At 42.1% G+C, this 14,041-nt stretch overlaps 1 protein-coding gene across 1 annotated transcript in view; it reads right to left on the bottom strand.

Moving 5' to 3' along the window:
• Window positions 1–14,041, bottom strand: part of Eif2ak3 (eukaryotic translation initiation factor 2 alpha kinase 3) — a 67,382-nt gene that overhangs the window by 21,126 nt on the left and 32,215 nt on the right. Inside the window, exons 5-11 of the mRNA XM_027429543.2 lie at window positions 12,447–12,681; window positions 11,546–11,708; window positions 10,175–10,315; window positions 8,841–8,963; window positions 6,360–6,580; window positions 3,388–3,500; window positions 1,363–1,485 (exon numbers count right to left, since the gene is read on the bottom strand). Coding sequence (XP_027285344.2) covers window positions 1,363–1,485; window positions 3,388–3,500; window positions 6,360–6,580; window positions 8,841–8,963; window positions 10,175–10,315; window positions 11,546–11,708; window positions 12,447–12,681 — 1,119 coding nt within the window. The remainder of the gene's footprint in view (window positions 1–1,362; window positions 1,486–3,387; window positions 3,501–6,359; window positions 6,581–8,840; window positions 8,964–10,174; window positions 10,316–11,545; window positions 11,709–12,446; window positions 12,682–14,041) is intronic.

The following is a 14,041-nucleotide window of genomic DNA, read 5'->3' as shown; positions in this document are numbered from 1 at the left end:
AAATGTGGTAGACAGACCTGCCAGACAAAAGGACCTCCTCCTGCTCCCTGACTGCAGCACCATCCACCTCATCCACCTCCCAGAGCTCCCTGACTGCAGATACAGCGTGACCAGGGGCCTCACAAACCTCTTCCCTGGCATGATGGACTGTATCTTCAAACAGCGAGGCAAAACAAACCCTCCCTTCTTAAGCTGCTTTTTCCAGGCACTTGTTATAGCAATGAGACACACGACCCTCCCACCTCAGCCTCCTGAGTACTGGGTTGATATAGGCATGCACCGCCAGGTCCATGACAGCTCTTGTTTTAATAGTGGCAAGCCACAAGCTACAGTTTGGATATGGAACATCCCTGGAGCTACAGGGAGATGATGGCAAATTTACGAAGTGGTCCACTGGGGGTGTACCTTTAAAGGGACCTGTTGAGTTCCGAGTCTTCTCCTTTCTCCCTAGCCATGAGATGAACTGTTCAGTTGTTTTCTCCACAACATGTTCTCTCTCTTTCTATAGTCTTAAAAGTAACAAGGTCAACTCATCATCAACTGAAACCCTGGGAACGAGCCAAAATGAACAACTCTACAGTGAACTATCTGGTCTTTTGTTACAGCTGTGGAAAGCCAACTAATACACTATAACAAAAATGATTCTGAAATGCTGTGACTGTAATTCTTATATTTGCCTCTGGGGGACCTTAAGAATTCACATATATGTCTGTGTACATATGCTATGTGACGGTCGTAAATGCCCATGTGTGTATGTGGATACATAAAGGCCAGAGGAAGGTGTTGGGCACCTCCTTTATCACCTCATCTCCATCATATTCCTTTTAAGGCAGGGGCTTTCTGAACCTGGAGCTTGCTTTGTTTTTTTTTTTTTTTCTCCTTTTATTTTTTTAAGTCTAGGCTAGAAACCAGGAAGCCTCCATGATTCTCCTGTCTCCATCCCATTTGGCACAGGTGTTACAGGTGTGTGCAGGATGTCCAGCTTTTTTGTTTGGGTGGTGGGATCTGAACTCTGGTCTTCATGCTTGTGCAGCAAGTATTTAACCTCCAAGACATCTATATCTCTAGTCTGAAAGACCACACTTTAAAACAATCTACAGAGGACCAGCCTGGACTACAAGAGCTAGTTCCAGGACAGCCTCCAAAGCCACAGAGAAACCCTGTCTTGAAAAACCAAAAAAAAAAAAAAAAAAAAAAAAAAAAAAAAAAAAAACAATCTACAGAGAGCACAACTTTAAAACCACTTGTGACTTGGCAGCACTCAGAACCACAGAGCTGGAAGAAGAAACTACATTATGGAGCGCAAGGAGGATACTCTGCCTACGAGATGAGACGCAGTTTACTAAAAGCATCATCCATTACCTGTTGGGGAGACGGATCCTCTTGATAGCATAATTGCAATCATCTACTTTGTTTCTAGCTTCAAACACAACTCCAAAGCCACCACGACCCATGCACTGAATTGGCTCAAAGTCTGTTAGATATCTTAAAAAAAACATGCAAAATTTTAAAGTTTGAGATAGTTTTAAATATTATAATATTTCAATATTGAACAAAAGTTCAATATTATATCATCACACACAAATGCATAAAGTCTGCAAACTCTCAATGTATTTTATAAAAAGCACAGCTTGAATTTTACTAGCAGTATTCTAAATTCATTTGCATGCATACATAAGCAAATACACATACTTATAAATTTCATGCACATAAATAATAAATGGCTTTGCTTAGCTGGCAGTCACGTGTTCTTACAGTAATTGTACTAATGATCTGTTCTACCCAAAACTTTCTGTCAGCTACCATAGTACCGTCTTCCCCATTCTCTAAGCTTTTGCTTTCATTGGCATTTTTGACTGTTAAAAATCTTTGGCGCCAGGTGGTGGTAGTGCATGCCTTTAGTCCCAGCACTTGGGAGGCAGAGGCAGGCCGATCTCTGTGAGTTCAAGACCAGCCTGGTCTACAGCCACAGAGAAACCCTGTCTCGAAAAACCAAAAAATTTAAAAAAATGTTCTTTGGCCAGGCAATGGCAGCCCACGCCTTTAACCAGCACTTGGGAGGCAGAGGCAGAGGCAAGCGGATCTCCACGAGTTTGAGGCCAGCCTGGTCTACAGAGCAAGTGCCGGGAGAGGCTCCAAAGCTACACAGAGAAACCATGTCTCAAAAAAAAAGAAAAAAAAAAAAGTTCTTTCACTGTATTTCATTGCTTGTAAATTTTCTCTAAAGAAAGTTAATCAATCTTCTATTTAAGCACACTCTTAGCTGGAACCCTCAGTAGGAACCAAAACCGACACTGGTTGGGTTGTCTCACCAGTCACAACATCACCATGGAAGGTGTTCAGAGAAGCTTAGCCCACTGTCAGTCACTGGCAGCCTCCCTCTGGAGCCTCATGGCAGTCCTCTTGCTCCAGCCTCCCTACTGTTTGGATTGCCACCATGAGCCACCATGACTGGCTCTCTAAGTTTCTTGTCAGGTTCAGAGAGGGAAAGCAAGTCTCATGATTATATTTCTCACTCCAAAATCAGCTCAGGTTGGAGCTGTGTTCCCTGCGGTGGAACTGATTTAATAAATGTTAGGCTGTGCATGCTGGGTACGGGAATGAGAACACAGGAGAAGACGGGTCTGAGCTACCCTGCATCACACTCTCTCTCAGGTTCAGGGTTCTTGTTCCTGCCAGGTGCTCTCCTGGATAGCTGCTTCTTTATGAAATCTCATCCTTCGTTCTTTCTGCCGACGTCACCTGTTTAGTTGTTCCCACTGCACTGTCCACATAGGGTATGGGACGCTTTCTTTTGCAGTTACAATGAATATCATGTATCTCAGCACCTCTGAATCATGGGGACCGTAAATGCTGGCAAAACATTTTGTTTCTCTTTGTCTTTCTAGAATCTGGACAAAGGTCTATCAAATGTCTGTTGTGTTACTGTGAGAATTAACACATGCCTGCTGGAGACTCCTCCAGCCCCGAGGATGGAGACTCAGCTGTTCTACGGAGCCAATCTCAGGAGGTACTCATACATGCATGTTAATTTAGTAGTTGCCTCAGCTGGTCAGAGAACAGTTAAGGAGGAGACATAATCGATGCCAACCCTCTCTGGGCCAATTACCTTCACAGAGAAGGAAGAGCAATCATCCGAATTCCCAAAAATAGAGAGTCAAGGACCTCAAATCCGCCTTCCCAAATGCAAAAGCCCTCAACAGTTCAGGGCTGACTGTACCACCTTCCTATCTTCTAAAAAGAGTGACATCCCATACACGATTAAAGGCATAAATAAGTCTCATTTTACTAACGTCTCAGTGGATGGACAACAAAGCTGGGATTTGAACTTACAACTCAATACACTAGAGGTTGTTTGTATGCATCAACATTTCCTAAGACTCTTACCGGGACACGTAGCCTGAGTTTTTAATGTCGTTCCAGCTACTGTCACTGGCATCGGCACTCACAGAATCGTACTTATTTTCAGTTTGACACTGAGTTTCAGACTCCTTCCTTTGCTGAGAAGGCAGAAAGCAGAGTTACTGACTCTTAATACAAAGCTGAACAGAAGTCATCTCATCTTAGCTCATGGGATAACATTGAAAAACAAGCAGCATAGGGGAAAAAAATGAAAAGCATATACACAAGAAACAGCAATTCCTTTTCTGTATTTCAGTAGGTCAAAGTTCCCATTGCCAAACCCCTTGTCAGCAAACGTAAATGAATGCTTGTCTTCATGTAGGTGAATTCACCATATGTATGTATATGTGTGTGCAGGTGCCCACTCAGGTCAGAAGAATGTGTCAGATCCCCTAGAAATACAATTACAGATGGGTGTGAGATGCTCTGTGGGTACTGGGAACTGAACCTGGGTCCTTTTCAAGAGAAGTAAGTGTTCTTAACCTCTCTCCAGCCCTTGTAGATGCTTTTAAAAAATATTCTGTGGGGGCTGGAGAGATGGCTCAGAGGATAAGAGCACTGACTGCTCTTCCAGAGGCCATGAGTTCAATTCCCAGCAACCACATGGTGGCTCACAACCATCCGTTATGAGATCTGGTGCCCTCTTCTGATGTGCAGATATACATGGAAGCAGAATATTGTATACATAATAAATAAAAAATAAAAAATATTCTGATTACAAGAAATTGAACTTGGTTGGGCATTGGTGGTGCACACCTTTAATCCCAGCACTCGGGAGGCAGAGGCAGGTGGATCTCTGTGAGTTCGAGGCCAGCCTGGTCTCCAGCGAGTGTCAGGATAGGCTCCAAAGCTACACAGAGAAACCCTGTCTCGGAAAAAAAGAAAAATTGAACGTGGCAATGCCTCTTTACCATCCTCAAAAAGAGTTTCTAGAGGATATTAAATATTAGCATGGCAAAGGGCAGAGGTGATCATGGTACATCTATTCTGTAATTGATTCTTGTCCTGCTGGGTGCTGTGTAAGGGACTGGAGATCTGGACAAATAATTAATGTCATCTACAAGCAGAGAGAAACAAGACAGTCCCTAATAAATGCATTAGCAAGGGGAAGAGGGTGTTTTATTTATCATGTACAGTGTTCTGCTGGCATGTTGCCTGCACACCAGCAGAGGGCACCAGATCTCATTACAGATGGTTCTGAAGCACCGTGTGGTTGCTGGGAACTGAACTCAACCTCTGAAAGAGCAGCCAATGCTCTTAACCTCTGAGCCATTTCTCTAACCCTAGGGCATTTTTGACATAAGCAGAGAATGCAACTTAGGAATCTAAGGATTCAGGTATGGGGGAAATAAGTTCAGAACAGGCAGGGAGTAACTCACTCAGAACATTTGCATTTTTTGAAGAAGGACAAACCTCATTCTAACAAGAATGTGAAGTCAGTTATTAGAGGTTTTAACACCAGGAAATGAGTTAAAATGGAGTGGGCGATGGGGAATGGCTTGCAGACAGGGAGTGGACTAGAGGCATGAGCCCAGTTAGAGGGTATTTCAGCAATCAGAAGGTGAGTGAGCAATGGCATTTGTACTGAGGAAACGGAAACAGGACAAGGAAAAGCAAACTGAAGGTATTTAGGAAGAAGACCTTGACAGCCCTAGTGACTGGTGAGGGAGAGAAAAGCTTTGGCTGTGGTAAGAGAGCAGAGCACTGCGATCTGAGACAGAAAATGCCAGCGGTACAGGCTGGGATGGATGAGCCCTGTCTGAGATATGGTTCACTGAGCTGTCTGTGTAGTTCTAACTAGACAATTGCTCCAGAGAAAGGTCGTGGATCTGGGATCAGGCCTTGATCCCAGCACCCAGGAAGCCGTGGCAGGCAGACTGCCGTCAGTTCTGGTCAGTTCGTGGGTTACAGGGTAAGCCCCTTTCTTGAAAAAAAAAAAAAAAAAAAAAAAGGAGGGAGGTGGGATTTGGGAATCTCTAAAATGCTTGATACTGAAAAGAGCAGGAGAACGAGCATGTGATGAGAGGAGCCCTGAGGTGTACTGTGGTGGCCGGGAGGAGCCACTCAGTTTCCAAGGAGATTGGGATGCCTTGGGTCAAGGAAGTCAGAGAGGAAAAGTCAAAGAGAAGCACACAACAGTGTCATCACAGAGCCTCAGCTGGGGGACAGGAAACTGTCCACTACATTTAACAAAAGATCACCTAGGGCTCTTGTCAAGGTCAGTTTTGTGAATTGTAGGAATGAACACCAGAACATTAAGGACTGAGAACCAAGTGATGCTAAGGAAGTAGAAGTGGGGTGCAGCCATGCCTTGCATCACAGCCATTCAGGCCCTCTACAGCACACGTACACAACAGTGTGCTCAGAGGTGCATTACTATAATAATCTCAAAAGATACTCTATTTCTATGCATGAGTATGTGTGTGTATGACTCTATGCCAAAATACACGTGGGTGCCTATGGAGGCCAGGAGACTCTCAGAGCCCCTGCAGCTGGAGTTACAGGCTGTTAAGAGCTGTCTGATGTGGGCACCCAGGAGCAGCAAATGCTCTTAACTATTGACCCATCTCTCCAGCCCTCCCATAACATTGTAACAGAGTTGAGAAACAACTGTGGCCAGTATTTTTTTTAAATCTATGTCAAAACAAAGACATGTAACACCATGTTGTAAGCATGAGCTATACAAGACTGCAGCCTAGTAGTAGCAGGCTGTGTCATACTGTCTAGTATGCAGCAGATTTGACCGTCTGGAGTGGAAGTACAGTCTAGGACCTTTGCACAGTGATAAAATTGCCTAGTGACACATTTCCCAGAATGTACCTTATTGGCTAAGTGATGGATGACGATATAAGCATAAATGATCCTATGGTAAAATCAGAATACATTAACCTCCCCCTACTGTAAGCTTTCTACACAACAGACACTCTGAAACACATTAGGTTGAAAGAACATCTTACCCTGTGGGGCTGTGGATGGAAAAGCCTGCGCACGATAAAGGTTGTGGCTACGATGCAAAGTAAGATCGTTCCAAATATTTCCTTCCACCAGTGCAGGAGGAGGACAGGGTCCTTCTTACGGATGTTCTTGCTGTAATGTGGGCTTTCCAGGAATCTGACTGTGATCTGTGTGCTCCGTTTATTCCTTTCTCTCTTGTAATATGGCAGATAGTAACCATTATCTGAGACAAAAAAAAACGTCAAAAGGGGTTTTCTGTTATGACAACTATAATAATCCGCCCCCCACCCCACACACATGCTTTTTCTTTTCAAGACAGGGATTCTCTGTGTAGGCCCGACTGTCCAGGAACTCATTTTGTAGACCATGCTGGCCTCAAACTCAGAGATCTGCCTGCCTTTGCCTCCTAAGTGCTGGGGTTACAGACCGCGCCTGTCACAAATTCCTTTTCTTAATGACTCTCTTGGACCCATGCCTTCTGAATACTGACACACTCTCTCTCTACTCCAAACAAACCATCTTAAATTTACAGTAAATAATGATGAGGGAAAACCTTCCAAGGGCTGCCCCCTTCATCACCTTAATGATAATTAAGTTAGTACTCAAGCTTCCTTCAACGTGTCTTCTGTTTCCTTTCACTTGGGACCCGTTAAACATCAGACATTACCACAGTCTTTCCTTATAACTGTAGGACAACCTCCATCATGCTCTCTGGTTCGCTTCCGGATGTCAAAATGATTCTGTGCTGCCAATCAGCAAGTCTTCTTTTATTTATTTATTTATTTATTTATTTATTTATTTATTTATTTATTTATTATTTTAATGTTTACGTGTACGAACATTTTGACTGCATGTATTTATGTGTAGGATTTGCATGCCTGGTGATTGTGGAGGTCGGAAGAGGGTTGCAGATCTCCTGGAAGTGGAATTATGGATAGCTAGAAGGCACTGTGTGGGTGCCAGGAGCAGGACACAGGTCCTCTGCAGAAGAGTGAGTGTGTAACCACTGAGCCATCTCTCCAGTGCCAGCATGTCTATCCTTAATCTCCCACTTTGCACGACACAGGGGCAGACTACACAATTCTCTCTTACTGTCTTTTAGTCAGTTTTAGATATTTACCATTTCTAGTTCACAGCCTTCTGTTTTTTTACTGATTTGAGTTATATAATAAATTTTCAGCTTTAACATCTAACGTAACTAATGTTTTTGTCTGATACCAAGCTGAGGATTTTAAAATTGTCAAATGACTCCCATGTGTGAATACACCCTAATTTTATTTTATTTATTGGTTTTAAGTTATGTGTAGATGTGTGTGTCTGTGTCTGGGTACATGTATGTACATGAATGCTGGGTCCACAGAGGCCAGAAAAGGGCATCAGATTATAAGTCACCCTATGTAGGTGCTGGGAACTAAACTTGGGCCCTTTGCAAAAGAAATAAGCTTTTTTTTAACCACTGGCCACTTTTCCAGCCCCTATATCTTCACTTTGCTGAACATGGTGGCATACACTTGGCACAGGCCTTTAATTCCAGCACCATGCAGGCAGAGGCAGACAGATCTCTATGATTGTTAGGCCAGTCTGGACCAGGCAATCCAAGGCTACATAGTGAGACCCTGCTTCAAAATAAATTGAAGTTGTTGCTGCTGATACTACAATGTTATTTCATGTTAAGTTTCACTTATTTTTGACTTGTGCATGAATTTTTCAGAGGATAAAAGTGAATGACCTCATCTTAGATCATTTTCATGTAGCTCCCTGAGAAATACCCATTTTTCTTTTTCTGATCTTTAAAAAAAATTATGCATTTATTGTGTACGTATGTTTCCATGTGTCCATGTGCAAGTCACTGGACAACTTACAGGAGGGGGTTCTCTCCTCCTACCATATGGGTCTAGAGCAATCATGTTATCAGGCTTGGCAGCAAGCCCCTGTATACACTGGCTTGTTTGAGACAGGGTCATGCTAAGTAACCCAGGCTGGCTTTGAACGCATGACCTCTTGTCTATAGGCTTGTGCCATCATTCCCGGCTGTTTTCATTATAGAGTTTATTATTTAGTCTGTATTTTATAGTCAGAAAAATGACAGAGGAATGAATTAGAGCAAGGGGAAGCATCAAGCAGATAATTAGAGCTAATAATAAAATACATATTTATGGTCACTTATGATGTGGCAAGCACAATGCTAGTTCATATTGTTACACATATGATCTCACAGGTGTGCCCAGTGACTATGGAGTTACTACATTAGTTTTATAGATATGAAAATCCAGACACAGGGAAGATAGGGGTACCCAAACTGATATTGGCCACTGGGTTCAACCCTGACAGTCTAGCTGTAAAGCTTGTACTGTTTATTGCCTCCCAAATTTACTTTTTATTTTTTCTATGTAGCAATCAATTTGCCCACATCTGAGTTCTATTGCTTAATTTAAAATAATTGAATGAGACCATTACTTCCATTTAGGAGTAATGACACTTACCATATGGATACTGTAGAATTGAAAGTGCACCGTTACTATATTCTTCATGGGAAAACTTATCATTACTTAGACATTTGTCAAATTCATCAGACCCAACCAAGACAGGAGTCCTAGAAGGAGAATCTAAAAAGAATGTAAACTATTAACCATGTGACTTTAATGAAAGGCATGGGCTTGCTCATTCATTCATTCATTCATTCATTCATTCATTCATTCATTCATTCATTCAACTAATATACACCCACAGCTTGGTTCAAGAACAACTTAGGTCAAAGAGCCCAACATCCTTGCTACTGAGAAGCAAACAGTCCTACACAACACAAGACTAGGAAGACGGCCCACACTTGGAGTTCTAGCTGTTGGAGGGAGGGAGATATTTAGCTCAGGATTGGAGATGAGCCCGGGCAACAGATCATACCTCAAAACAACAGATGCAGAAAAAGTCATTCAAAGAATCACTTAAGGGTCAGCAAGATGGTTAAGTGGATAAAGGCACTTGCCATATAAGCCTCAAACTTGAACTTAATCTTGAAACCCACATAAAGGTGCAAGGACAGAATTACTCCACAGCTGTCCTCGACTGACACTGTGCACAGGGCATGCATGTCCATAATAAAATTCAACTAAAAAAAGTTTTTAAAAGTAATTCAAATAAAACATTTACTATAAACACAAATAAAAGGGATAGAAAAATACCTAAGGATTTGGTCCATTATTTTAATTCGTTTATTTTTCTCAAAAAAAAAATGTGATAACCAAGTAACTTGTTCTACATACTCATCAATCTGTCTGTCTGTCTGTCTGTCTGTCTGTCTGTCTGTCTGTCTATCTATCTTTTGAGGCAGGGTCTTATTGCATAGTCCTGGCTGTTCCTGGAATTCACTTTGTAGACCAGGCTGGTCTCAAACTCAAGAGATCCATCTGCCTCTGCACTACCACTGCTTGGCATTTATTTTTCCTCTCTTCCCTCCTTCCCTCTTTCCCTCCCTCCCTCCCTCCTTCCATGCTATTATTGTTTATTTGTTTTGGAGACAGGGTCTTACTATGTAGCCCTGATTGGCTAGAACTCACTGTGCAGACCAGGCTGGCCTTGAATTAACAAAGATCAGACAGCTTCTGCCTCCCAAGTGCTTGGATTTATGGTGTGCTTGTTCTTTTTTTGAGATAGGGTCGTCTCTTGTAACCCAGACTGACTTCAGACTTACTATCTAGCTGAATAGGACCCTGAACTCCTCCAAACCTCCTGCTTCCACCTTCCAAATGCTGGGAGTTGCAGGCCAGTGCTACCACACCTGGCTTACTAGAAACTTCCGTGGTATTTGTAAGTGACTTACGGATTAAGGGCTTCCATTTGATCGTCGGCAGAGGGATAATTGCATTTTCGCCATTGACAGACTCCAAGGCCTTTGGGCTTGTAGGGAATTTTTCTGAGACTCTGACAGATGACTGCAAGTACAGCTGGCCTCTGTACATCCCTGGGTCAACCACAAAAACATGTCATCCATGCGACAGAGTTCTTAAAAGTTGGCTTTCATTTAATGCACTTAGCTGAATTCTACTTCTTTGTCTACTACACAGATCTTTGCAGAGAAGGAAGATGCTCAAAGCCTTTACACTTGACTCAACAAAACCCAAGATCTATAGGGTGTCTACATTGTTATATTGTGGCATAGTCTTTCTGGACACTGTATACTGTCAAGATGTGTCTTTGCCAAGGCGCCTTCTGATTGATTTAACACAGAGTTGAACAGCCAATAGTTAGGAGACAGAAGACAGGTGGGACTTCCGGGGAGAGAGGTGAACTCTGGGAGGAATCTGAGGCGTAAGAGATTTGCCAGCCACGAAGGAAATAGGACACATGACACAGAGGAGAAGTATGTATTATAGATACATATATCCACTATATAAGGCTTCTACAATGTTCCTCACTGAAGAAATAGCACCTTTTCAGTAACAGAAAACCATCCCAACCAAAACATTAAAAAAACAAACAAACAAACAAACAAAAAAACAACTCCCTGTGCTTCAAAGAGATGAAATGACTGTCTGTCTCCATAAGGGAAGTTTATCTAAACAACTGTAATTCAAGGGCATGACCAGCAGTTCGGCCAACTGCTGTTGCAGTAAATGCATATCTTAATTTATTTTCAAAAAGAAGGGCATTCTTTATTTCCATGAATATATTGTTTAAAGATATATTCGACTTGTTCATGTTGCCAAAAACATTCAGATTACAGTTTTTCATGGAGACTGGGTTGAGGTATGGGGAGCACATAGTTTATATAATTTTGTGACAATTTAATAACCCAAACTAATCCAAACATACACAAAAAACTTCAAAGTGTTATTTATATGATACGCTCAATAGTCCAGAAGTGCAGGAGAACTCCTTTCTGTTTTTCAGAAAAGCTGTAAAGATGCCATGAAATAAACAAACTACAGCCTGTAAGAGGAGAGCAAACCTATACAGATGCAAGGGAAGGACTTTATCTCTGCTCTGCATTTCTAAGCCTTTCTAAGGCACGTCTCAGAAGAAAGACTACACTATACTATACTATACTATACTATACTATACTATACTAATTAGATTACAGAACTGGACAGGTGGAAAAACTGCAGGAGTGCAAAGCAAGGCTCAGACGTTAAGGCTCATCAATGAAGTACTCTGGGTATCAGTGGACTGTTCACTAGCTACATCTACCTACCTAAGTACACGCTGTTCTCTGTGGCTCCTCGAGCAGCCTCTACAATGTCCTCTTCATCTTCCAAAGCTGCTTCATTAGCTGTGTAACTTGTATCATCAAACAGACTGATGGGGATGACCTTGCCATCCCTCACCAACCAGGCAGATGCAATCGGAGTACAAAACTAGACAAGAAGGGAAAACATTTAGTAACTTCAGCAGTATTTAAGAGGTTTCAACTTGTACATGTCATTTACTTATTTATTATTTCTTTCTGTGTGTATATGTGTGGTGTGAGTGTGTGCATGCATGTGGAAGCTAGATGCTGATGCTTGCTATCTTTAGTTACTTTTATTTACTTACTCTTATTTTACAAATATGGGTGTTTTGCTTGCATGTATGTTTGTGCATCGTTTGCACACCTGGTACCCGTGGAGGTCAGAAGTGTTGGAGTTACGGGCAGTTTTGTGAGTAGCCATGTGGGTGCTAGAAATCCAACCCGGAGAACTCTGCAAGAACAGCAACTGCTCTTGACCACTGAGCCCCCCACCTCTTCAGCTCCCCCATCTTATGTTTGATACAGGGTCTCATCGACCACAGGAACTCACTGTTTAGGCTAGGATGGCCTGCCAGTGAGCTCCAGGGACCAGCCCTTTTTCTGCCTTCCCAGGGCTGCTTATGGATCTGGATTCCCAGGTCTGGCTTTTCATGTTGGTGCCGGGGATCTGAACTCAGGTTCTCATGCTTTGCTACAAGTAATTACTGACTAAACCATCTTGACAGCTTTACAAAATGTCTCTTAAAGTCATAGTCTTAAAGCAGAGAAGAGGTGATAACCCAAAATGGAACTACTTCCTTCTAGCAATGTGTGTGGTCAAACAGGGACTGGGGGACATAGCTACTGAGTCAGTGGTCTCAAATACCTGATACTCCCACTCCAGGTGGCCTCCCTTTTTACTAAAGGCAATGACCTTCCAATCAGCAACGGAAACCTTTATCACTGTGTCCAGCACGGAACCTTCTTGTTCTTCCACATCTGAAATAATTTTAGAGTCTTCTTTGTTCCCACCAGGTTTAAAGGTGCTCTCAATAAATCCGGCTCTAGTTTCCATGTCTGGAATATACCGAAGTTCAAAGTGGCCAACACTGAAATTCCACCTTAAATTTACAAAGGTGTGTTTTAGAATCTTATATTTAAATGAAGGAACCAAAAAAAATAGAGCACTGTTTTTAGACTGAAGAATAAAATAGAACAATTTCGTATGAGTCACTATAACTTTCTGGAAAGGCATGCAATTCTGATTTCCACCACAAGGGGGCCTGAGAGACCCTCGGCTGACCCTTTGCAACACCCATTCTGAGGTGGTAGACTGGAAAACATCCATGGCCAGATGTTCTCTCAAAAATTGACACGTTTCATAAAGTACAGCAAACTCACCTTAATATGAAGTGACATGCAGCCTGCCTTAATTACCTGAGCACATTCCATTCAAGTGCAATAAAGTACTGCCCAACAACCCAATAAAAAGGCAAGGTAAATGCATCAATTTTAGATTCTAATGAAAAGATGACCTTGCAGAACAACTTCAGGGTTTTTTTTAAGTAACCTAAACTCTATTGTCAGCTCTCTACTAATAGAAATGGCAGGTCATTCCCTCTGTGTCTGTGTTCTAAAGCAGCAATGTTTCCTCTATAGTTAGGAAACAGGAAAGTCACTTAACTATAATGTCATGTCACTTAGATATAAAATGGTCTAGGAGTTCTGAAATCTAGTAATACATACACACACACACACACATATATATATATATATGTATTAGTACATATACATATATGTTCATGTTTAAGGAACAAGGAACATAGAACACACACACACAGACACACACACAGACACACACAGACACACACACAGACACACACACAGACACACACAGACACACACATACACACACACACACACACACACACACACACACACACACACACACAAAATGAGTTTAGTCTTTTGGGTCTGGTAACTCACAAAACTGCTAAGCTCACTTCTGCTCCCAGGTGGCCAAGCTCCCATGAGCTCTCAGATTTAACAGCCTTAGCAGGATAAAGAGCGGCAGGTAAATGCAAAGCACTATTCACAGGCCAGCAAAAATAGAAAGAAGAAATATATTCTTTTTTAAAAGATTTTATTTATTATGTATACAACATTCTGCTTCCATGTCTATCTGCACACCAGAATAGGAACCAGATCTCATAACAGATGGTTGTGAGCCACCATGTGGTTGCTGGGAATTGAACTCAGGACCTCTGGAAGAGCAGCTGGTGCTCTTAACCTCTGAGCCATTCTCCAGCCCCGAAAAGATACATTTTTAAATTAGGTTTGAAAAAAACAAATTTCAGGAAAGATGCCTGAATTCTATTTCATCAGATGACGAAACCAGATGCAGGTCTGGTTCAGTTTTCAAAGATCAACTTGGGTTCTAAAATGAGTGTTCTTTTTCTACACAGAAAACTCAGAGTTTAG

This window comes from Cricetulus griseus, chromosome 8 (genome assembly GCF_003668045.3).
Source record: "Cricetulus griseus strain 17A/GY chromosome 8, alternate assembly CriGri-PICRH-1.0, whole genome shotgun sequence".
Classification (NCBI taxonomy): domain Eukaryota; kingdom Metazoa; phylum Chordata; class Mammalia; order Rodentia; family Cricetidae; genus Cricetulus; species Cricetulus griseus.
The sequence above is the reverse complement of the archived record's forward strand: the minus strand, read 5'-3'. Positions and strand labels throughout refer to the sequence as shown.